A 25151-nucleotide genomic window follows, 5' to 3' on the forward strand; every position below is an offset into this window, starting at 1 on the left:
GTGAAGCTGCACCGGTTCTGATCCCCTTTCGCTTTAAGATAGCCCGTAGCTAAAATGGGCATTTTGGGTCTTCAGTGCCCCAACTAAAGATGACGCCGTACAACGCTCTTGCTTCCTTTGGAATGAGAGTCGTGACTGAGAGACTTCATATCTCAGCTTCTTCTCTATTTCTCATTTACCCATACAGAATCAAGGATTTAGCTACAGTGTCCCGAAACCACTTTTATCGGGTGAGGGCAGCCGGAGCGTACAAGGGCCTCAGTCCCGGGGGTGGTCGTCATCTCGCGAGAAAGGCTTGGAGGGGAGGGCGTCGAGAACGAGGAGAGGGAGGAGTCGCGGCCGCCTCCGCCTCCTCCTCCTGTTGGAGGGGGGCCGAGGGAGGGGACTGTTGCTGATCTCTGGATGTTCTGGGTAGTCTGAGAAGGAGAGTATGAGGCGAGCTCCGGCCCGGGCGCGGCCGGGCTTCGGGGGCGAGAGCGCTGCCGCCGCCATCTAACTCGCTACTCCCGCGAGGCCCGGTGCGCGGATGGTGCCGGTGCGGCTCGGGTGTTGATCTGCGTGTCCCCTCCCCCTCTTCCCCTCCCCCACGCGGTGGTCTCCCCTCCTACCCCGGCCCGGCAGAGCCATGTCTCGGGGTGGCTCCTGCCCACACCTGTTGTGGGACGTGAGGAAAAGGTCCCTCGGGCTGGAGGACCCGTCCCGGCTGCGGAGCCGCTACCTGGGTGAGCGGGGGCCCCGGGGGTGGAGGCGCTGAGGTCGCCGCCCAGAGGTGGGGGAGGGGGCCGCGCCGCGGGGGCTGTTGGAGGTGGGACAGCGCCTGGGCAGGGACGCCCCGGAGACTCTAGGGTGCTGGGTGGACGTTGGCCGACGGACCCCGTACCGGTGTCTTCCCACGGCCAAGCCCCCCTTGCATGCTGCCAGCCGCCGCCCTTGCTGGGTTTTCCTCGGGGGGCCGGATGGGCGGCAGACGCTACTGGCCAGCAAAGGTGTTGGGGGCGCGTGTGGAGTGGGATTCGGGAGAAGACTTGCCGAACCTCCGGAGCTGCTTCGTTTCGAGCCAGAGTTGGCGCTTGTGCTCTTCTCCAACGCTCTCCCCGCTCCGCCGAAGGACTAAGTTTTTGTTGACAGCCCCCACCCCCGCGCCCGGCCCCCTGTTTCAGTCTTCGGAGGGCTTGGGTGTCGGCTGCGACGCGATGACCACCTTCAGGGACTTCACGCTCCAGACGGGCTCCGCGTAAACTGTTCTGGGGCTTCCAGCCAAAACCTAAAAGTGATAGCTGAGCTCTCCCCACCCCCGCGCGCCTTCCCGGTTCCACTGTGCTGTTCAGTTCGTTTTGACCGCTTTAAGGAGGTGTAGGGTTTCACGTTCCTATTCCCACCCCTGTAAAACCGCTTGGCATTTACTGTTTCTTAGTTAAGCTTTCTAAAAACAACCTTCAATACTTGAGGGAACAGTATTCCACTTTTTTTTTTTTTTTTTTTTTGTTTTGGATAAGGTGATTGTGTGAGGATTCTGGGTCAAGCTGAGCCAGCTAAAAAAGTCCAGTATCTTCAAAGTGGACGTATTTAGTAAGCGTCTTTTTTGTTTCTTCCTCTGCAGTCTTTTCAGCACACTTTATTCTTTTTTATTTGAAGGCAAGACGTCATTTAAAACTTTTTTTTCTTTCTAGTTTTGTCACTTTTTGCCAGGTAAGTATTGTTGATGGCATTTGGTTTTGCCTTCAAGTCGATAAAAGAAAATGAAACCTCCTTACATCTAACGGTTCTGGTTTGTAAATTATTTGGGAGAACTGAGCAAGCATTTTTTTTCTTATTCTTGTTTTTTAGTGTCTCAAGTGACATATGAATACATTCTCGTTGTACAGACTTAATAAAAATGAAGCAGAAATCCCTCTGATTCCCTCCCATTCCAGTTTCACACACACACACTTAGAGGTAACACTGTTGTTTCCTGAATATTTCTTCAGACCTTTTTCTTTGCGTTTTTACAAGCACACATATACATATACATATATACATACAGAAATGCTATAGTTTTGTGTGTCTGTGTGTGTGTGCATATGTGGTGTCCTATTGTAAACATTGTTTTGCAACTTGCTTTTTCTACATTAGGTCTTGGAGATCTTTTCAGCCAGTAAAAATAGACCTGTTCAGTCTTTTAAACTATTGCATAGTATTTAACTGTATGAAGCACTGTAGTCGACTCAAATCTTTCCTCTGTAAATGGACCTTGTGCATTTGTTCTAGGATAAACACCTGGAGTGGTAATTAATTGTTTTAAAATTAAACATCAGTAGAAAGTGATTTTTTAAACCGTTAACCTAAAAAGATGTGCAATATGTCTTTTAATATTTGTTGAAAAATAACTTAATTTTAGCTTGATGAAACCAACTTTAATACTGTGTTCTACAGGAGTAAATTTGTTTGGTCCTGTATTAGTTGGACTGTGTAAGTACTGATTTATATAGGTTTAAATATTAATTTTTTTTCTGGTTGATTTAGTTCAGCTATATCTATGATAGTTAAAATATGAAACCACACATTTCCTTTTTTCCCTTCCTCCTTTAACTCCCTAATGCGAGTGGAGTTTACATTGGGTAAACGGAAATTGAAGAGCAAGAGTCCATTGACTTCAGTAGAAAGTCTGAATTAACAGGTTTTCAAAACACACGGGCAGTTTTTGATCTTAAATAATGCTTTAAATGTGTTAATAATATATACGTTATAATTAGCATATTCTTGAAACAGCATCCTTTAAAAGTAGTTTTGTAAATATTTGAAAATAGCTTGTGAAGTAATTTCTTGGCCTTAGACCTTCTTTACACCATTACTTTATCTAACTCTTCCACACCCCTGTGCTAATCTTGGCTTAGCATTCAGGAAATAGTAAATTCCACTTTAGTAGTGTCTGAATGAGTTTTTTAAAAATATTTTAAAGTACTTCTCCAAAGCCTTTTAAAAAGCCCAAGTTCAAGAGTTTTAGAAGGATTCCTAAAAAGGAATATTTTGAGACTTGAAACATTTTGATTGTTTATAGTATTGTAGGTTATTTTTCCAATTTATTTCCATTATTTGTATTTTTAATAATGAATTACTGCTAAGTAAATAATTCACAGAATTGACAGATTTTTCTTGTAACATTTACATTTCAAATTATTTCACTATAGCATGTGCCTTACCAATAGTAGTAGTCAAGCTTTGTAGGTGATTTTAAATTTGATTAATTACTACTTTTCCTCCTATCAAAACTGGAGTTCATAAAACATCTTTTTATATTGTGGGAATAAAGAATTTGTCGTATGTTATTTTTTTTTTTAATTTTTATTTGAGAGAAAGTGTGTGAGTCAGCATGAGCAGAGGTGAAGGGGGGCAGAAGGAGCAGCAGACTCCCTGCTGAGCAGGGAGCCCGATATGGGGCTCCATCTCAGGACCTGGGATCATGACCTGAGCCGAAGGCAGCTGCTTAACCAACTGAGCCACCCAGGCACTCCTGTCGTATGTTATTTAGAAGAAAAAGATACATATGTTTACTTACAACCTCCAAATTCACAAGATTCACCTGAACCAACAGATTGTTGTTTGGTTTACCATGGATTCAGAGGCTAGGCCAGCTATTGTAATCTTTATGTGCCTGATCTAAATTTCAGTGTAGTATTTATCTTTTTAAAGAGTAATTATCAAAGTCCAGAGTCTGAAACACCTGTAGATTTAAATGTTTCAGTTTCTTAAGATATTGTATATCTATAGAGTAGTGCTTTTGGAATTAAGTGATTATTATAGTAACTTATTGGTCACATATTATTTATATACACAGACACATAACTTTATAAAGATAAACATTGCTTGTAAAAGACACTGGTTTCTGTACATTTCCTCTTTCTATTCATATTCCTCTCATTTTAAAGACTTGGCCACAGCCTGAATTTATACTTTCTAACCCTTCTACATTAAAAGACAGTAACTGGCAAGAGTAAAGGAAGTTTTCTAGGGAGTTGTTTGCCATAATGTATAGTATAATATAAAATGCTTAAGCTATAGATTAGACAGTGTCCTGGTCAGTTTGGGCTGCTGTGACAAAGTAGCATAAACTGGGTAGCTTATAAACAACAGAAATTTATTTCTCACAGTTGTAGAGGCTGGAAGGCTGAGAGTAGGATGCTCACATCAGGATCTTGGATCTTGGTCTTACAAGGAAGGCCTGCTTCCTGGTGCTCTCCATGGTCTCTTTTATAAGGGCACTAATCCTAACCTAATCATCTCTCAAAGATCCCACCTCCTAATACTATCACCTTGGGGATTAGGATTTCAACATAGGAATTTTTGAAGGGACACAACCATTCATACTATAGTAGGCAGCCAATGATACCTTTATACTGGAGTTAGGAAGTCTATGTCATTTGAATGTCATTGGAGTCAGTATGTATTGAAATGGATAATTTTGCATTGGATTATTTTTTTAAAAGATTTTATTTTATTTTATTTTTTTTAAAGATTTTATTTATTTATTTGACAGAGATAGAGACAGCCAGCGAGAGAGGGAACACAAGCAGGGGGAGTGGGATAGGAAGAAGCAGGCTCATAGCGGAGGAGCCTGATGTGGGGCTCGATCCCATAACGCCAGGATCACGCCCTGAGCTGAAGGCAGACGCTCAACTGCTGTGCCACCCAGGTGCCCCAAGATTTTATTTATTTTAGAGAGGGAGAGAGTATGCACAGGGGGAGGGGAAGAGAGAGGGAGAGAGAATCTCAAGCAGACTCCGTGCTCAGCACAGAGCCCAATGCAGGGCTCAGTCCCACGACCCTGAGATCATGACCTGAGCCAAAATCAAGAGTTGTATGCTTAACCGGCTGAGCCACCCCGGCGTCCCTGCATTTAGATGATTCTTTAGCATATCCTGAATACATGTACATTACCTAGTTCTTCATAATGTGTTGCCAAGTTACGGTATATTATATGAGAGCCTGTAAATTCTGATTTATGCTTCCTTGTTAGCTACTGGGAAAAAGTTCGTGGAATATTTGTATTTTGTTTCTTTAGTATTGAAATCTGAGTGAAAGTTGAAAGATGCCTGATTTTAGGGGCGCCTGGGTGGCTCAGTCGTTAAGCATCTGCCTTCCGCTCAGGGTGTGATCCCAGCATTCTGGGATTGAGCCCCACATCAGGCTCCTCCACTGGGAGCCTGCTTCTTCCTCTCCCACTTCCCCTGCTTGTGTTCCCTCTCTCGCTGGCTGTCTCTCTCTCTGTCAAATAAATAAAATCTTAAAAAAAAAACAGATGTCTGATTTTAGTAGTGAACAATGACCGTCAAATATGACAAATATGTGTAATAGAATAAGCTGATAATTCCTGAAGATAAGACCACCAAAGGCATATCAATCATAGCAACTGCAGACAGTAAAATAGCTCTACTGTGGATTTCATTCCTCTCCTGGTATAGGGTGAAAGTGTTTAGAAGGAATAGGAGCTGCTGGTAACATAGAATTTATATTACGGGTGTGTTTTAGGTCAGTATTTCTAAAATGTTTGACCATGATCCACAATAAGAATACATTTATATGGCAACTTGTGATACACACATACAACTAAAATAAAAGATTCTCCAGGTGGTGGTTAGCCTTACTATTTTCTGTTCTGTATCATGTTAAAAATGGTGGTGTTGACCTAGTAGATTATTTAATGCATCTTGGCTTGAGGTTTGCAAAACTATACTAGATGGTTTGTATTTTTAATAATTGTTACTAACTTCAACTGTTAATAGGGTGGGTGGGTTTCCCAAGTACTTTTAATAGATTAAAAAAAAATGTAAAAACCTACTGATGGCTAATAAAGAAAATATAAATAATAAAACCTTGTTTATCCTTGGGAAAAATACCTAGAGTAGGACCCTTTTAAATTCTTATTTCTTTGGGTAATACATGCTGGGGATTGCTGAGTTGTATAAGTGTGTTTAACTTTATAAGAAATTGCTAGACTGTTTTCAAAATAGTTGTACTATACTGCATTCCCACCATACTTGGCATTATGAGTCTTCCTACTTTTAGCCTAAGTATGTAGGTATAATAATATCGATATCATTTTAATTTGCATTTGATTTATTCCTAATGATTAATGATGTTGAATATCTTTTCATGGCTTATTTGCCATCTGTACTTTGGTTAAATGTTCAGATTTCCCTACTTAGTATTGTAAGAATTCTTTATATATGCTTGATACAAGTCCTTAATCTGATACATTCTTTGCAAATATTTTTCTCCTAGTTGGTCTTTTCTTTTTCTTAACAGCATCTTTTATAGTTCATGTTATGTGTCCTATTTAGGAATCTTTACCTAATCTAAGGTCACAAAGATTTATACTGTTTTTTTTTTTCCTAGAAGTTTTCTATTTTTAATTCTTAATTTAGGTCTATGAACAATTTTAAGTTCATTTTTATATATGCTGTGCAGTTGTTCCAACATCATCTGTGAAAGAACTATCTTTTCCTCTTCGTTGAAAATTAATTGGCCGTATATGTAAATTAATGTCTCTACCATGTTCCATTGAGGTAGGTGTCTGTCTTTATACCAGTACTTTCTGTCTTTATAGTGAACATTGAAATCAGCTTACAATATTTTGAATTTAGTTCTTTTTGTTCAAAATTATTTTGGCTATTCTGGCTTTTCATTCCTATATATGTGCATATATATATATATCTTTTTTTTTTTTTTTAAATAAACTCTACCCCCATCTTGGGGCTTGAACTCATGACCCAGAGATAAGGAAAGAGTCATGTGTTCTACTGACTAAGCCAGCCAGGCACCTCTCATTCCCATATAAATTTTAGAATCGGTTTTATCAATTTCTGCAAAAAAGACTGTTGGGGTTTTGATTGGCATTTTGTTGAATCTATGTTATTTCAGAGAATTGTAGTCTTTACAATATTGAACATTTAACCAATGATGGTCATTTTTGTCTCCAATTATTTGGATATTCTTTCATTTCTCTCAGTATTTATTCTTGTAACAATGTTTTTAGATCGTGTTCTTTTTTAATTTCAGTACCCAGTTGTTCATTATGGGTATATGAAATACAGTTGATTTTTTGTTTGTTTCCTTGTTTATTGGCCTTATATCCTGCAACTTTACTAAACCTGGTCGTTATTTCTCTTCCTCCTCCTCCTCCTTCCTCCTCCTCTTCCTCTTCTTTTTAAAGTAATCTCTACCCCTAACATGAGGCTTGAACTCATAACCCTGAGATCAGAGTTGCATGCTGTACCAACTGAGCCAGCCATGCACCGCAATTACTCTTACACTTTTTTTTTTTTTTGGGCAGATTTAGGGGATTTTTATGTAGATAATGTAACTGCATATTAAAATAGTCTTGCTTCTTTCTTTTTCACCTGTATTCTGTTTTTCTTCTTTTTTCCTTTTCCTTGCTTAATTGCACTGTCCAGGATAGCCCCAGAATCTTGAATGGAAGTACTGAGAGTGGGCATCCTTGCCTCATTCCTCATCTTGGAAAGCATTTCAGTTTTTCAGTATTAAATATCTTGTTAACCATGTGTTTTTTGTAGACACACTTTGAAGAAATTTCCTTTTTTTTTCTATTGCTGAGAATGTTTATCATGATTAGCTGTTGAATTTTGTCAGGGTTTTTTCCTGCATCTATAAACTTGATTATATGATTTCTCTTTCATTGATTCTGTTAATTTGGTATATTAGCATGTTGAATGATTTTTTAATATTGAACTAACATTCGATTCCTGGGCTACTACTACTTGGTTATGATAAATTATCCTTTATATATTGCTGGCTTGAGTTTTGGTAGAAACTTTGTGTCTATGTTATAAGAGATATTAGCTTATGGTTTTCTTATAACTTACAAGTTTGTAATTATAGCTTATAGTTCTATTTTTGCCTGTTTTTGATATCAGGATAATGCTGGCCTCATAAACGAGTTGGATGTGTTCTTTTTTTCTAGAGAGGTTGTATAGAATTGAAATTACCTTTTCTTTAAACATCTGATATATTTCATCATTAAAGACCTCAGAGCTTGGAGTTTCTCTCTGGGAAGGTTTTTGTTTTTTGTTTTTTAACTAGGTACTTTTAAAAATTTTTTGATATAATTGTAGATTCATAATGCAGTTGTAAGAAATAACTTGGAGAGATCCTATATACCCTTCAACCAATGCTGCCAATAGTTATACAACTTATACACCTATGTTACAATATCACAACCAGGAGGTTGACATAGATAAATGCATGAACCTTATTCACATTTTTCTGGTTATATATGTACTTATTTTTGCATATGTGTGTATATTCTATGCATTTTTAACATTAATTTTAATAGATTAACATGGGTATCACCACAATTTAGGTAGGGAATAGGTCCGTCACAATGATCTTTTGTGATACCCTTTTATAGCCACAGCTACGTTCTTTTCTTCCTATTGTTAATAATCTCTGGCAGTTATTAATCTGCTTTCCATCTCTATAATTTTGTCATTTCAAGAATTTTATGTAAATAACATGTATGTTAACATTATAAATAACAGCATGTAACCTTTTGAGATTGGCTTTTTTCACTCAGCATGTTTCCCTTAACGTTCATCCACGTTGTTGTGTGTATTAATAGTTTATTCCTTTTTTTTGTTGATTAGTATTTCATGATATGGATACATGGTTATTTAACCGTTCACCTGTTGACAAATATTTGGATTGTTTCCATTTTTGGCTGTTAAGTATAAAGCTGTTAATGTTCATAACAGCTTTGTATGAACATAAGTTTTCATCTTTCGGGGAGAAATGTCTAAGAATTACAATTACTGGGCTTTATGGTAAGCACATTATTTAATTTTGTAAGAAATGCCATACTTTTTTTCAGGTACGGCTATACCATTTTACATTCCCATCAGCCATGTATGAGTAATCCAGTTTCTCTGCATCATCTCTAATAAGTATATAGTGATAATTCATGGTTTTAGTTTACCTTTCTCTAATGGCTAATGTTGAGCATCTTTTTATGTATTTATTTGCCATCTTTATATTTTCAGTGAACTGTTTCTTTATGTTTTTTTGCTCATTTTCTCTTTGGATTATTATTGTTTTTTACTGTTGAGTTTGGAGCCTTATTCATATAATTTAGGTACTAGTCCTTTGTCAGATGTGCAGTTGGTATATATTTTCTCCCAGTCTGTAGCTTGTTTGTTCATTCTCTTCATAGGGTCTTTTGCAGAATAAAGGTTGTTAACTTCAGTGAAATGCAGTTTATCAGTTTTTGCTTTAATGGATTATGCTTTTGGTATCATGTCTGAGAACTTTTTTTTTTTTTTTTAAAGATTTTATTTACTTATTTGACAGAGATAGAGACAGCCAGCGAGAGAGGGAACACAAGCAGGGGGAGTGGGAGAGGAAGAAGTAGGCTCATAGCGGAGGAGCCTGATGGGGCTCGATCCCATAACGCCGGGATCACGCCCTGAGCCAAAGGCAGACGCTTAACCGCTCTGCCACCCAGGCGCCCCATGTCTGAGAACTCTTAACCTACTCCTAGGTCCTAAAGATGGTCTCCTATGTTTTTTCCCTAAACTTTTATTTAACTCCAGGGTCCATTTTGTGTTAATTCTTGTATGATGTGTATGGTTTAGCTTGAAGTTCACTTTTGTGTCTGTGGATGTCCACTTGGCTCTAGCACCATTTGTTGAAAATGAAAAGGCTGTAATTCCTCCATTGAATTGCTTTTGCACCTTTATTAAAAATCAGTTGGGCATTTTTGTGTGGACCTAATTCTGTGTTCTCTATTTCCCTTCACTGATCTCTGTGTCTGTCCCTCTGTAAATACCATGCTGTCTTGCTTATTGTAGCTATATAGTAAGTTTTAACATCAGGTTGAGTGATTCCCCCCTCCCTTAGTTTGTCTTTTTCAAAATTGTCTTAGCTATTCTGTGTCTTGTGCCTTTCCTTATAAATTGTAGGATAGACGTGTGTTCATATCCACAAATTACCTTGCTGAGATTTTTTTTTTTTTTTAAGATTTAATTTATTTATTTGACAGACACAGCCAGTGAGAGAGGGAACACAAGCAGGGGGAGTGCGAGAGGAAGAAGCAGGCTCCTAGCAGAGGAGCCTGATGTGGGGCTCGCTGGGATCACGCCCTGAGCTGAAGGCAGATGCTTAACGACTGCACCACCCAGGCGCCCCACCTTGTTGAGATTTTTATAAGAATTGCATTGGATTTATATATCAGTTAGGGAAGAACTGACATCTTTTATTGTGTTAAGCCTTCTGATCCATGAACATGGTATACTCTGTTTAGGTTGTTGATATCTTTCATCAGCATTTTGTAACAATCAGGATGCAGATCTTTAACATGCTATATTTATTTTTTTATATTTATGTTTAAATATTTAATTTGCTTTGGAGCAATTACAATTTTTTATTTTAAGGGAGTGGGGAGGGACAGAGGGAGAGAGAATTTTAAGCAGGCTCCATGCCCAGTGTGGGGCCTGACTTGGGGCTCAATCTCACAACCCTGAGATCGTGACCTGAGCCGAAATGAAGAGTTGAATGCTTAACCAACTGAGCCACTCAGGTGCCCCACAAATGGTTTTGTGTTTTAAGTTCAATTTCCACACGTTTGTTGTTAGTATATAAAAGTGCATTTTGTGTATGTTGTGATCTTATATCCTGTGACCTTGATGAACTCACTTATAGTTGTAGGAGGGTTTTTTTTTTGTATATTCTTAGGGATTTTTACATGGAAAATCATGTCATCTTCCAAAAGGGACTGTTTTATTTCTTCCTTTCCAATCTGTATGTCTTGTCTTTTTTTTTCTTGCATTATCATATTGGCTAAGATTTCCAGTACAGGCATATCTTGTTTTATTGTGCTTCATTTTACTGCACTTTGCAGATACTGCATTTTTTTACGAATTGAAAGTTTGTGGCAGCCCTGTGTCAAACACCAGTTTTCTAATAGCATTTGCTTACTTTGTGTTTCTGTGTCACATTTTGGTCATTGTCACAATATTTCAAACTTTTTCATTATTACAATAATTGTTACGGTGATTTGCAATCAGTAATCTTTGATGTTACTATTGTCATTGTCTTGGGGCCCCACACACCATGCCTGTATAAGACAGTGAACTTAATTGATAAATGTTGCGTGTGTTCTGTCTGCTCCACTGAAAACTTTGGAATGGATTCCCTGTTCTAGATGCGAGTAAGAACATTTCTGATTCACGGGAAGAGGTCAAAATATCAACATTGACAGGAGTTTGGCAGAAGTTGATTCTAATCAAGGACTTTGAGTGGTTCAGGACTTCAGTGGAAGAAATAACTGCAGATGTGGTAGAAATAAATAGCAAGAGAACTAGTATGAGAAGTGAAGCCTGAAGATGGGACTGAACTGCTGCAATCCAGGACCAAAATTAAACCGATGAGGAGTTGATTCTTACGGATGAACGAAGAAAGTGTTTCTTGAAATGGAATCTACTCCTGGTGAAGATGCTTTGAGGACTGTTGAAATGACAACAAAGGATTTAGGATATTACACAAGCTTAGTTGATAAATCAGTGGCAGGGTTTGAAAGGATTGACTACAGTTTTGAAAAGTAATTCCTTGCGGGTAAAATGCTATAACAAAATAGCATCACATGCTACAGAGAAATTATTTGTGAAAGGAAGAGAATTGATAGGCACCCTTCATTGTTGTCTTATTTTAGGAAGTTGCCACAGCAAAACCAATATTCAGCACCCACCACCCTGGTTAGTCAGCAGCTATCAACATTGAGACAAGACCCTCCACGAGCAAAAAGTTTAGGACTTGCTGAAAGCATAGATGATGGTTAACATTTTTTAGCAAAGTACTTTTTAATTAGGTATGTGCATTGTATTTTTAGACATAATGCTTTGCACACTCAACAGACTATAGTATAATGTAAACATAACTTTTACATGCACCGGGGAACGGAAAAATTCATTTGATGCATGCTTTATTGCGGTGGTGTGGAACCCAACCTACCATATCTATGTTTAATGATAGTGGTGAGATTGGGCATCCTTGTATTATTCCTGATTTTAACTGGAAAGTGTTCAGTTTTCCACCATTAAATATACCAGAAAATATATTCCACCATTAAATATACCAGAAAATATAGGTTAAATATACCAGAAAATATAGGTACTTTTTATCAGATTGAGAAAGTTTCTTTCTGTTCCTAGTTTGCTGAGAGTTTATGAATGGGCTCAATCCAAGAGGCAGAATCATTAGAAGAGACACATACATACATAGACACAAAGATGTGTTACTGGTATTTGGTCTTATATCGTGGGAACTCATTAAACTGTCTTTGTAAAGTTATTTTCTAAATGTCTGATGTTGGAGCTTGACATCCTTTGGACAGACAATTGGGAAGGGAAGATGATTGTAAATTGGGGGTAGGAAGGACAGGCTTGAACCCATGAAGAGATAGGATCTGTGTTCTGGCTGTCTCCAAACTTACTGATGTTCTACAGGGATAGTCTGGGGTGTTCTGTAGGGGAAGCTAGCACCTTTTGTTGGTAAAACACGCAATTCCCTCTGTATATTAAGCTAAAGGAGGATTCATGGGAAGGTGGGACACACCTGGGCCTGGGCCTAGTTGTGCTCATTCCAGGAAGGTGAGCCAAAGATAGGTAACAACACTTGTATAACAGCAGGAGCTTTGCTCCAGCCTTCTGAGGGTAAAAGTCAATATGGCTGTTACTTTACTTCCACCCACCAGTCTTGTGCAAAATGACTAGTGATTCATTGAAGAAGAAATATACAGGGAAGGAACTCTGGGAACATGGTTCAGTGTGAGTTGACACGTTTCAATGCCACAGCACTTAATGTTAATTATTTATCAGATGGGAGAGGATTTCCTGCATTTCCCTCAAGGATAGGCAATGTATGCTTTTATCCCTTTCTCAGGGCAGTTGCCTTTGCCTGAAATGAGAGTGAGTTTCCTGCCCTTCTTAGAGGTAGCAGGCATTTGCCGAGGTCATTTCTTGCTGGGGTTTCTTGCTGGCTTAAGACTTTTGTTTCCCCTGAGAGAAGAGCCTGAAAGGTGAGTGGAGTTTCGTTCCTGTGTCCCATCAAACAGGGACTCTTTCTTGCCTCCTGCCCTATTTTCAGTTTTGTGAGTTCTTAGTGGAAAGCTAATGGAAAAGAGCTGGTGGCTAAATGAGGACTCTGCCTGTGTCTAGAATCTCAGAGATTCTCAACCATCTCGCTAGCCCACAATTGGTCTTTAAGCCTTTGTTCGAATTTCACTGTTTTCTTCTTAACATACTTTGATGGCAATCCTCTTTGTCCTGTGCTGTCAAAGATGAAATAGTTCTGTGTTCTGTCTCACCTCAAAGGTAGTTTTGTCACCCTTTGATTTTCAGTGCTCCTGGTTAGCTGATAAGATGCTGTAGGAGCCAAAGGGGAAGATTATTTCAAGGAGATAGCAGTCAGCTATGACAGATAATACCATGAGGTCATGAAAAATGTGTCTTGCAAGGGCCCACTGGTTTACCGATAACCTGTGATTTCTAAGAACAAAACTAACAGAGAGGAGGGGGCCATAGGGGCAGTGCAGGGGAAAGACCTGACAGTGAGCTAGGGAAGGCAGCGTGTGGAGATGACTGGGAAGTTTGGCATTAAAGACAAAGTAGCTCAAAGGGGCAACAGTGTAGTAAAGTGAAAAATTTTGTTAAAGTGCTTTTTCATCTCTTCTCAGTATCACCAGCCTTATTCTTTTCCCTTAATCCGCTGAACTTACCTCAACTCCTAAATGAGGTTATTTAAAAAAAAAAATCATTTCCTCTGTTTTCAGGCAGTATTAACCTAGAACAATCCCACCTGTACATAGGGAGAGAACTAATTTTAAGTGTATAGTGTATCAGGCACATTTATAAGTTTTGAGTATGCTAATTAATTTCCTCCTGACTATAAATCTGTTCCCATCAAATGTAAAACTTATATAAACTAAGGCTCTGAGAGGTTCAATTTTGCTCAGCTTACACGTAGCATTTTCCAAGTGAAGCATTTAAACCTGGTCGAACGCTTAGATCAAGCATCTCAGTCTAATAAAGGAGGTTGGTATGTCGGTTATAAAGCTGTTTAATAAGTTATAGAGCCATTTCAAATGAGCAGCAGCTCTGTATTGTCCTTGCCAGAGGTTTACCCTGTATTACTGAGGGAAAACACATTATAGAACAGAGTGAATACTGTAATCCCACTTACTTAGTCACTGATTCAGCAAATGTCTGTCAAATGCTTATTTTGTCATAGGCACTTTTCTGAGCACTTAGGATACTTGGGTGAACAAGAGAGTTTCTCCTTTTCTTGAGCTTATAGTCTGTTAAGATAGAAGAGAATGTCAAAGCAGTGATAGAATTATGAGAGACAGCGGGGGTTTCAAGAAAGACTTGAGTAGGAAACCACAGGGATAGGTAAATTCGTCTATAACAACTATGTAATTGCTGGGAGACAATTCTCCATGTCTCTTGCACTGATGCACATTTCTGAGCAGAAGCACTGGCTCCTTTGTTCTGGACTATCTTTTCAGTGATTTATAAATAGGGAACAACTTGGAAGTTAAAGTATCTCCTGAAGCAGAGGGCAGATTTATTTATCATCCAGTATAATAAAGCTAATGTCACTTTTTGGGACAAAGGCCAAGCAGGTTTGCTTGATATTTTATAAAATTTGGGTTCCCTCAAGTTCGGGCTTCCCCAGCTGTGATTCAAGCCCACTGCATGTATAGTATTCACCCTGACTGCTCCCCATTGCCCTGTGGGAATTGGGAGACAAGGAACCAACGAAACCTGAAGCTTACACTGCTTGAGTAGAAAAATCTTTTGTCTCTAACTTAGGAGTCTTGTGTCTTCTGTCACCGTTCATGAGATGGTGGCAGGTACTTAGCTTACAAGTAGTCTAGACTTCACAGTTCTTGATAACAGGTATGAGTTTATTTTTATTTTAACTTGAGGGGGCTCAGTTTTTTTAAACTTACAGTTCTTTTTTGTTTTGTTTTTATTGTTTTGTTTTTCTAATTTAAATTCAATTAGTTAACATACAGTGTATTATTTGATTCAGAGGTAGAGTTCAGCGATTCATCAGTCTTATATAATACCCAGTGCTCATTATATCACGTGCCCTCCTTAATGTCCATTACTTAGTTACCCCATTCTCCCACACCACTCCCTTCCAGCAACTTTCAGTTTATTTCCTATGCTTGAGAGTCTTTCATGGTTTGTCTCCCTCTCTGGTTCTGTCTTGTTTTATCTTTTCTTCTCTTCCCCTATGATCCTCTGTTTTGTTTCTTAAATTCCACGTATCAGTGAGATCATATAATTGTCTTTTCTCTGATTGACTTATTTCACTTAGCATAATACCCTCTAGCTCCATCCATGTCGTTGCAAATGGCAAGATTTCATTTTTTTGATGCCTGTGTAATAATATTCCATGGTATATATACACCACATCTTCTTTATCCATTCATTTGTCAATAGACATCTGGGCTGTTTCCATAGTTTGCTGTTGTGGACATTGCTGCTATAAACATTGGGATTCAGGTGCCCTTTCGGATCACTACATTTGTATCTTTGGGGTAAACTACCAAGTAGTGCAATTGCTGGGTCATAGGGTAGCTCTGTTTTCAACTTTTTGAGGAATCTCCATACTGTTTTCCACAATGGCTGCACGAGCTTGCGTTCCCACAACGGTGTAAAACGGTTCCTCTTTCTCTGCATCCTCGCCAACATCTGTCGTTTCCTGACTTGTTAATGTTAGCCATTCTGACTGGTGTGAGGTGGTATCTCATTGTGGTTTTGGTTTGTATTTCCCTGGTGCCGAGTGATGTTGAGTGTTTTTTCATGTGCCTGTTGGCCATGTCTTCTTTGGAGAAATGTCTGTTCCTGTCTTCTGCCCATTTCTTGACTGGATTATTTGTTTTGGGGGTGTTGAGTTTGGTAAGTTCTTTGTAGATTTTGGATACTAGCCCTTTATCTGATAAGATATTTGCAAATATCTTCTCCCATTCTGTTGGTTGTCTTTTGTTTTTTTTTGACGGTTTCCTTTGCTGTGCAAAAGCTTTTTATCTTGAAGAAGTCCCAATAGTTCATTTTTGCCTTTGTTTCCCTTGCCTTTGGAGATATGTCTGGCAAGAAGTTACTGTGGTCGAGGTCAAAGAGGTTGCTGCTTGTGTTCTGCTCTAGGATTTTGATGGATTCCTGTCTCACATTTAGGTCTTTCATCTGTCCATTTTGAATCTGTTTTTGTGTGTGGTATAAGAAAGTGGTCTAGTTTCATTCTACATGTGGCTGTCCAGTTTTCCCAACACCATTTGTTGAAGAGACTGCCTTTTTTCCATTGGATATTCTTTCCTGCTTTGTTGAAGATCATTTGATCATAGTTAACTTTTAGTTCTTTATGGCGTCTATCAGCTCCTATTTTTTGGTAGTGCATTTAATTACTAAAAGGATAGAGGAGGTTTACACTAGTTTGTTCTGGAAGCACATTTAATGGGGTGTGTGAATAATACAGTCATTTTGATCTCCAAAGTCACATGCAGAAATATCATTTAGGAGCTGTTATGTAACTGTCATGTCTCAGTGCATGTTTTTATGTGCAGGTTTCATGTGTTCTTGCTAGAAGAATTAACTTTGTCTTCTGTTCTCGTGTCCCACCATCATTTTCTCTAGACAGAGATGGTTAGAGCCCTGTTTCCAAACCTAGATTTTAAAAATTAGGAAAAAATTTTTTGTGCTTCTCCTTTTTTTTTTTAAAGAACTTTAAAGAATTTTAATTACTGTCATGTTATTAATTTGAATACTGTTTCTCAACTCTTTTTTTAAAAAAGATTTTATTTATTTATTTGACAGAGAGATACAGCAAGAGAAGGAACACAAGCAAGGGGAGTGGGAGAGGGAGAAGTGGCCTTCCCTCCAAGCAAGGAGCCTGATGCGTGGCTCGATCCCAGGACCCTGGGATCATGACCTGAGCCAAAGGCAGATGCTTAATGGCTGAGCCACCCAGGCGCCTCTTAACTCTTAATTATAACTCAGTAGGATTGCCAAGCTTGCTGTTGGCCAAAGGGGAAAAAATTTTAATGTTATCTGTTTCCTATAGTTAGCGTCTTTTTAAAACTGAAAATCAGATTTGAAAAGTTAATTATATAAAGTACAACCAGTTCATGAAAATACTGAATTTCTTTTTTCTTTTCTTTTCTTTTTTTTTTTTTTTAAAGATTTTACGTATTTATTTGAGAGAGAACATGTGAGAGAGAGAGAGCAGGACCAGGGCGAGGGGTAGACAGAGAGGGAGAAGCAGACCCCCCCACTGAACAGGGAGCCTGATGCAGAACTCGATCCCAGGACCTTGGAATCTTGACCTGGGCCAAAGGCAGATGCTTAACAGACTGAGCCACCTAGATGCCCTGAAAATACTGAATTTCTGTTGGTTGTTTTATTCCAATATGTTTAGGAATGTAGAGCATTCCCCCACACACAAAAAAGAAAAAAATTCTTTAACCTACATGTTCATCCTTTACCTAGCCAGCTTACCAGTTATAAGCAAGGAGAAAGAAAACAATTTGGCTTCAAGAAGAGCGTGATCTTTATGTTGAATGGCAAGAAAACATAATAGAGAAATCTGTCCCTTGTGGCAGTATACAGAGAGCATAGTCAAATTCAATTATATTTGAGATCTCATCAGCCTGTTTACTTAGCTAATTATTGTTCTTTGTCATATATTCACCTTCTTTTCATTACAGCTTCTGAATAAACATGAAGCTTTTTGGTCCTTCTTTGGTAAAGATGATTCATTTTTTAAAGGGAAACAAATTTCTCTTTTTCAAAGGGATTTGTTCTGTTTTTGCAGTATTGTTGTGCTATTGATGGACATTTAGGCTGAGTTTATATTTTGCTACCATATTTCATCATTGAAGATGAACTTTCAAATACTTTAACATTTCTGAAATTGAGATGTGTTTGAAAATAGGTGGTATCTTATAAAACACTGTTTGCCAACCTAGTTAAGATTTAAAACCCTATCCCCCACCTCCAGTCCTTTCTTACCCTCTTTCTCTGCTTTATTTTTCCATATAACACTTTGACCAGGTGACATGTTGTTTATTGTCTTTCAGTAAGCTCATTAGAGTGCAGGGATCTTTTTCTCTTGATTTCACCACTGTACCCCTAGCTCCTAACACCGCCTGGAGTGGAGTGATTTCTCAATATATTTGTTGAATGAAGGGTTGAATGAAGAGAATATTTGAATGATTAATGTGGTCCGGACACTGTCCTTGGATGGCTTAATCCTTACAATAACTACACGAGGTAGGTCAGAACTACCTAATGAGGAAATGAGGACTAAGGATGAGGTTAATCTCCCCCATTATCACTCAGCTTGTAAGTGGAGGAGTAGAAATTAAGACTTTCCTCATGCTGGATCCTGGGCTCTTAACCTTATTGTTATCCTTTTCTCAACAAAAATGACTTATAATTTATTTAGTTCTTTCTTTTTAAACAGGAAGAAGAGAGTTTATCCAAAGACTGAAACTTGAAGCAACCCTGAATGTACATGATGGCTGTGTAAGTAATAATTCTGAACTGTGAAGGACTTTCATACCAAGGGCTCAAATATTTGATGAAATGCCTCATCCTCCCAGAAGAGATTATGTCTAACTATAATCAAATATCTTAAGGAGAATAAAGTTTTACATTAAAACATAAATATATTTTGATTTAGAAAAGTATATGGGAGGTTTTTTTTGTTTTGTTTTGCTTTTTTAAAAGTACAGGTGAGTTTTCTAATATTGTCAAAAGGCTTCCAAGGAAAAAAAAAGGCTTCCATATCTTTCAGTCTACTGATACTGCTTTTATGAAGGTCACTAATGATTACTTGTGGTTACTTCAGGAAATTAGACATTAATTGAACCACATGTTCTTTTTTGAAATATTTTTTCTCTTGGTTTCTGCTCTCTTTGTTCTCTTTGTATCTTATTAACTCACTGCATCTTCTCTGTCTTCTTAGCTGACTCCTCCACTTATAGGCCTTTGATGTTGGATGTATCAAGACTTTTCTGGCTTCTCCACCCTTTTCACGTCACTTTTCTAAGACATGCTCTCCTGTCCCATGGCTAAAAAAACATGACTTCCATCTCCTCACTTCTTCCCAGAACTCCAGATTTGTGTATCCAGCTCTCTACCTCACATTCCCAGCTGAATGTCCAATAGGCATTCCAAATTTAGCAGGGCCAAAACAGAATCCTTTTCCTTTTAATTTCTGTTATGAAAATTTCAGCCATGTTTTCATATACTCACCAGGTAGATGTAGCAATGATCAAGATTGGGACACATTTTCCATTTCATTTTTCTCTTTTTTCCCTTGGTGAATATTTCAAAGCAAATCCCACATACTGTATCATTTCACCTTCTATATGTAGCCTAAAAGCAACGGACATTTTTTTTATGTAATTAAAATGCCAGTATGTAATTTAACAAGATTGACAGTATATTTTTGGTATCATCTGATAAACAGTCCATAATCAAATTTCCCTTGTTGTTTAAGATGTCTTTTTATAGAGGCGCCTGGGTGGCACAGGNCGTCTGCCTTCGGCTCAGGGCGTGATCCCGGCGTTATGGGATCGAGCCCCACATCAGGCTCCTCTGCTATGAACCTGCTTCTTCCTCTCCCACTCTCCCTGCTTGTGTTCCCTCTCTCGCTGGCTGTCTCTATCTCTGTCAAATAAATAAATAAAATCTTTAAAAAAAAAAAAGATGTCTTTTTATAGTGTTTGTTCAAAAGAGGATCCAGGCAAAGTCCATTCCTTGATTGCCATGCCTCTTAAATCGCTATTAAACTAGNCTTTTTATAGTAGTTTGTTCAAAAGAGGATCCAGGCAAAGTCCATTCCTTGATTGCCATGCCTCTTAAATCGCTATTAAACTAGAGCAGGCTTCCTTTTTTTTGTTCCTGCCATTGACTTGCTATGGAATCTGACATGGATGGAACTAGAGGGAATTATGCTAAGTGAAATAAGTCAATCAGAGAAAGACAATTATCACATGCTCTCACTGATATGTGGAATTTAAGAAACAAAACAGAGGATCCAGGGGAAGAGAGGAATAAATAAAACAAAACGAAACCAGAGTGGAAGATAAACCATAAGAGATTCAAACCATAAGAGATTCTTAAGCATAGGAAACAAACTGAGGGTTGCTGGAGGGGAGGGGGGCGTGTAGGGATGGGGTAACTGGGTAATGGACATTGGGGAGGGTATGTGTTGTAAGGAGCACTGGGTATTATATAAGACTGATGAATCACAGACCTATATCCCTGAAACAAATAATACATTATATGTTAATTAATTGAATTTAACTTTTAAAAAATGAAAAAAAAATATATGTGACTAAAACAAAGACTTTTCTCCCCTAAATCTATAACCTTAAATAAAGTAAATAGTACCACCAATTATCCAGTTATTTAACTTGAGAAATTTCAAGTTATCCTTGATTACTCTTTTTCCCTCAACTTCCACATGTAGTCTATCCATAAATAATCCAGAATTTATAAATAAAAATCCAGAATTTATCTGGAATCATTCCATTTCTTTCTGTCTCTATGCTACCACCTAATTTAAGCTATCTTCCCTTGCCTGGACCCCTGCGGTATCCTCATAGTTGGTCTTCTCATTACTCTAGTAACTCATTCAACACAGAGATCCTAGATTATGCACATAAATCAGGTCATATTACTGCTTTTATATTATTTCCTCCTTTCTTCCCCTAGGGTGTAAGACTTATAGTGTGGTTGACAAAGGCAGAAAGATTGAAAGCTGTCTTGATCAAACAAGCCCTATTGTCTGAGTTTGCTAGGCTATTTTTTGATACCTCTGAGAGTCAATGGACAAGTAAGGGCCAGCAATTACTGAAAATTGATGTATTCATTTACATTCATAAGGGTATATTATTCCTGTTATATGAGAATACCCTATTTCATACCCTATTTCATTACAGAAGGTTATCTTAACACTGTACTTTTTTTTTTTTTAACCCTATACTTCTAAACTGGGTATTTTTTAAAGATAGTAAGGTACCAAAACAAAGAAATGCAAAACTCTGAGATGTAAGGCCAAGGAAATCTGTAATCTAGCAAACACTTCAGGTGATTTTGATCTAGGATCATACTTTGGAAAATACTGCTATTGCTGCCTATTGAAAGCATGAGGTAGAAAAGAAATTATAAAGAAAGAATTACAGAAGGAAGAGCAATTACAGTGACAGAGGGTCTAGGCCCTTACTCTAAGGAACCCAACATTTAAGTGAAGGGGGGAAAAGTATCTAAGTATCTATAGTCCTGTCCACCAAACTTCTCTTTTTCCTGTCCACAATTATGGAATTATAATTATGCTGTAAATACAGTTCAGGTATATATTTTTTTATTTTATTTTATTTATTATTATTATGTTTTTATATAGGCTCCACATTAGGCATGGAGTTTGATGTGGGGCTTGAACTCCCCACCCTGAGATTAAGACCTCAGCTGAGATCAAGAGTCAGATGCTTAACCAGCTGAGCCACTCAGGTGCCCCTATATATTTTAAAGTGAAAAACATTTTTGGGGAGAGTGGGTCAAAATAATATATGCACATGATTAAAAATGGATCATAACAAAAAATCATAGATGTGTCCCATTCTCTGTATTCTTTTCTTATTCTCCAAAAACAACCTCTTTTCATCATTTTTTATTTCAGATCTTCAGATTATTTTTCATATCTCTATGTAATATTCTTTTTTTGTTTTAAACATTTTAAAATTTAAATTCAGTTAATTAACGTAATGTATTATTGGTTTCAGAGGTACAGGTCTATAGTTCTTCAGTCCTATATAAAACCTAGTGCTCATTACATCACATGCCCTCCTTACTGTCCATGCCTCAGTTACCCCATCCCTCCAGCCCTCTCCCATCCAGCAACCCTCAGATTGTTTCCTATGCTTAAGAGTCTCTTATGGTTTGTCCCCCTCTCTGGTTTTATCTTGTTTTATTTTTTCTTCTTTTCCCCTATGATCCTCTGTTTTGTTTCTTAAATTCCATGTATCAGTGAGATCATATGATAATTGTCTTTCTCTGATTGACTTATTTCGCTTAGCATAATACCCTCTAGTCCCATCCACGTCATTGCAAATGGCAAGATTTCATTTTTTTTTGATGGTTGTGTAATATTCCGTGGTACATATACACCACATCTTCTTTATCCATTCATCTGTTGATAGACATCTGGGCTCTTTCCATAGTTTGCTATTGTGGACATTGCTGCTATAAACATTGGGATTCAGGTGCCCTTTTGGATCACTACATTTGTATCTTTAGGGTAGACTACCAAGTAGTGCAGTTGCTGGGTCATAGGGTAGCTCTCTTTTCAACTTTTTGAGGAATCTCCATACTGTTTTCCAGAATGGCTGCAGGAGCTTGCATTCCCATCAATGGTGTAAAACGGTTCCTCTTTCTCCGCATCCTTGCCAACATCTGTCGTTTCCTGACTTGTTAATGTTAGCCATTCTGATTGGTGGAGGTGGTATCTCATTGAGATACCTCACAGTGGTATCTCATTGTGGTTTTGATTTGTATTTTCCTGATGCTGAGTGATGTTGAGCATTTTTTCATGTGTCTGTTGGCCATTTGGATGTCTTCTTTGGAGAAATGTCTGTTCCTGTCTTCTGCCCATTTCTTGACTGGATTATTTGGTTTGGGGGTGTTGAGTTTGGTAAGTTCTTTGTAGATTTTGGATACTAGCCCTTTATCTGATAAGATAGTTGCAAATATCTTCTCCCATTCTGTCAGTTGTCTTTTGGTTTTTTTTCGATTGTTTCCTTTGCTGTGCAAAAGCTTTTTATCTTGAAGAAGTCCCAATAGTTCATTTTTGCCTTTGTTTCCCTCGCCTTTGGAGACGTGTCTGGCAAGAAGTTACTGTGGTCGAGGTCGAAGAGGTTGCTGCCTGTGTTCTCTAGGATTTTGATGGATTCCTGTCTCACATTTAGGTCTTTCATCTGTCCATTTTGAATCTGTTTTTGTATATGGTATAAGAAAATGGTCTAGTTTCATTTTTCTACATGTGGCTGTCCAGTTTTCCCAACACCATTTGTTGAAGAGGTGGCCTTTATTCCATTGGATATTCTTTCCCGCTTTGTTGAAGTCTGTGTAATATTCTTATGTTGATCTTTTTTTGAATTGGCAACTTCAAACATTGTCTACACCATTTGTTGAAGAGGTGGCCTTTATTCCATTGGATATTCTTTCCCGCTTTGTTGAAGTCTGTGTAATATTATGTTGATCTTTTTTTGAATTGGCAACTTCGAACATTGTCTGTTGAGTTCCTGCTATGATAGAGGAGGATTTAACTTACTTACACAACTCCTGCTTTCTAAGATGTAGGCTTCTCAGAATTTTTACATTACTGTTCTTAGCCTGCACTGGTCACTTGAACTTTAAACGACATACAAAAACATCCTTTTGTCCTTCTGCCATTTAGAGACAATATCTTTTGCATCTTTATTCTGTAAGAGATTTAATTCTTTCATCCTTCCCTCCACCTTTTTTTTTTTTTTTAAAGGTTTTATTTCTAAGTAATCTCTCTACCCATTGTGAGGCTGGAACTCACGACCCTGAGATCAAGAGTCTCATGTTGTACCTACTGAGCCAGCCAGGCGCCCCTTTCCCTACACCTTTTTATCTTTATTTTACACCTCTGTCAGCTCATATGCTTTTATATCGTCAGTGTCAGTTACGTGTACCCTTTATTTTGTAGTCCTGGTCATCTTCTGTAATTTGTCTATGTATTGTAAAAGTCAAAGTTTAGTAAACACTGCTAATAAGTCTTATACATATATGTACTTCTTAGTTTTTGGTAAACTCTTCAAAATACGGAGAGGATGGAAAGAACATTCATAAAGAAACTATGTGATATATCATCTGTTTGTAATACTCAATTGCTCAAAACTCTCCATTGGGTTTCCAGCTTCCTTACAGTAAACCCAAAGACCTTATTGCTTCCAGCCCTATTATTTGACACTTGCCTCCTTCTCCAGTTTCATCCCTTACTATGTTCACTGTTACATTTATTTGTTCCAGTCACATTCATCTCTTCACTGTTCCTTAAATACGCCAAGTACACCTCTGCTTTATGTGTTTTATGCCTTCTACTCCGAACTTTCTTACCGCATGTGTTTGTAAAGCTCACCTCCTCATTTAGTTCTCAGTGTTAGCTATCAGAGAAGCTTTCCCTAACCACCCTAGTCAAATAGCTCCCCATCTCAATCAGTATCTTTCTTGTTTTTTTTCCTTCACAGTGCATATCACTATCTTACATTATCATTATTCAAACATATTTATTTGTTCATAGTATATACACCTGCCCCAGAACACGGGGCCAAAAAAATATGTTTAGAAATTTATTTACTTCATCTAGTGTCAGAAGTGCCTAGTACTTATGTGGCACTTATGATTGAAGAGGCAAAGTGTGTGTTATGTGTTAGATTTTGTGTCTTTTTTTAAGGGTCTAAGGTCACATCTTTCTCCCTACCCAAAGGATTTTTTAGTATTAATTTCAGATGGATTCTCCCATGACGGACAATTGCCTTTATGATATTCTCAAGTTTTACAAGCTGTGGATTCTGTGTCTTCTCATTTTTAAATTTACTTTCAGATTTCACTGAGTATATTCTCAAAATATTTTTCTAAGGGTGAGTGGAAAGTAAACTTCTTTCAAGCTTAACCATATTTTTTCTGCCTTCACACTATTTTTAAAACATGTTGTCCTTATTTTTATCTTGCATTTAATTTTAAAAATAGATAATACTTTCTCATGGTATAAAAATAAATTATTTTTAACAGTATATAAGAAGTGGCTCCCACCCTTGTTTCTGTCTCTCCTATTCCTTTCTGCTCCCTAATACGTATAACCACTTGTTTTATTTTTTGGTTATCTTTCTATTTTTTTCCATCTTCCTTGAAATATTATTTACGTATGGCATTGTATGAGTTTAAGGTGTACAGTGTGATGATTTGATACACATATATGTTGTGAAATGATTACCACAGTAGGATTAGTTAGCACATACATCACCTCACGTAATTACCATTTTGTTGTGGAGGTAGTGCTGAGAA

The 25151-nt window shown here is 37.9% G+C and overlaps 1 protein-coding gene across 1 annotated transcript in view; it reads left to right on the forward strand.

Annotated features, from left to right (window-relative positions):
• The first annotated feature begins 344 nt into the window (after positions 1-344).
• Positions 345-25151, forward strand: part of DCAF6 (DDB1 and CUL4 associated factor 6) — a 135362-nt gene continuing 110555 nt past the window's right edge. The window contains 2 exon segments of the mRNA XM_034666687.1: positions 345-722; positions 18517-18578. Of these exon segments, the coding sequence (XP_034522578.1) occupies positions 626-722; positions 18517-18578 (159 nt within the window). The 5' untranslated portion in view covers positions 345-625.

Source organism: Ailuropoda melanoleuca, chromosome 8, assembly GCF_002007445.2.
Source record: "Ailuropoda melanoleuca isolate Jingjing chromosome 8, ASM200744v2, whole genome shotgun sequence".
NCBI classification, from domain to species: Eukaryota; Metazoa; Chordata; class Mammalia; order Carnivora; family Ursidae; genus Ailuropoda; species Ailuropoda melanoleuca.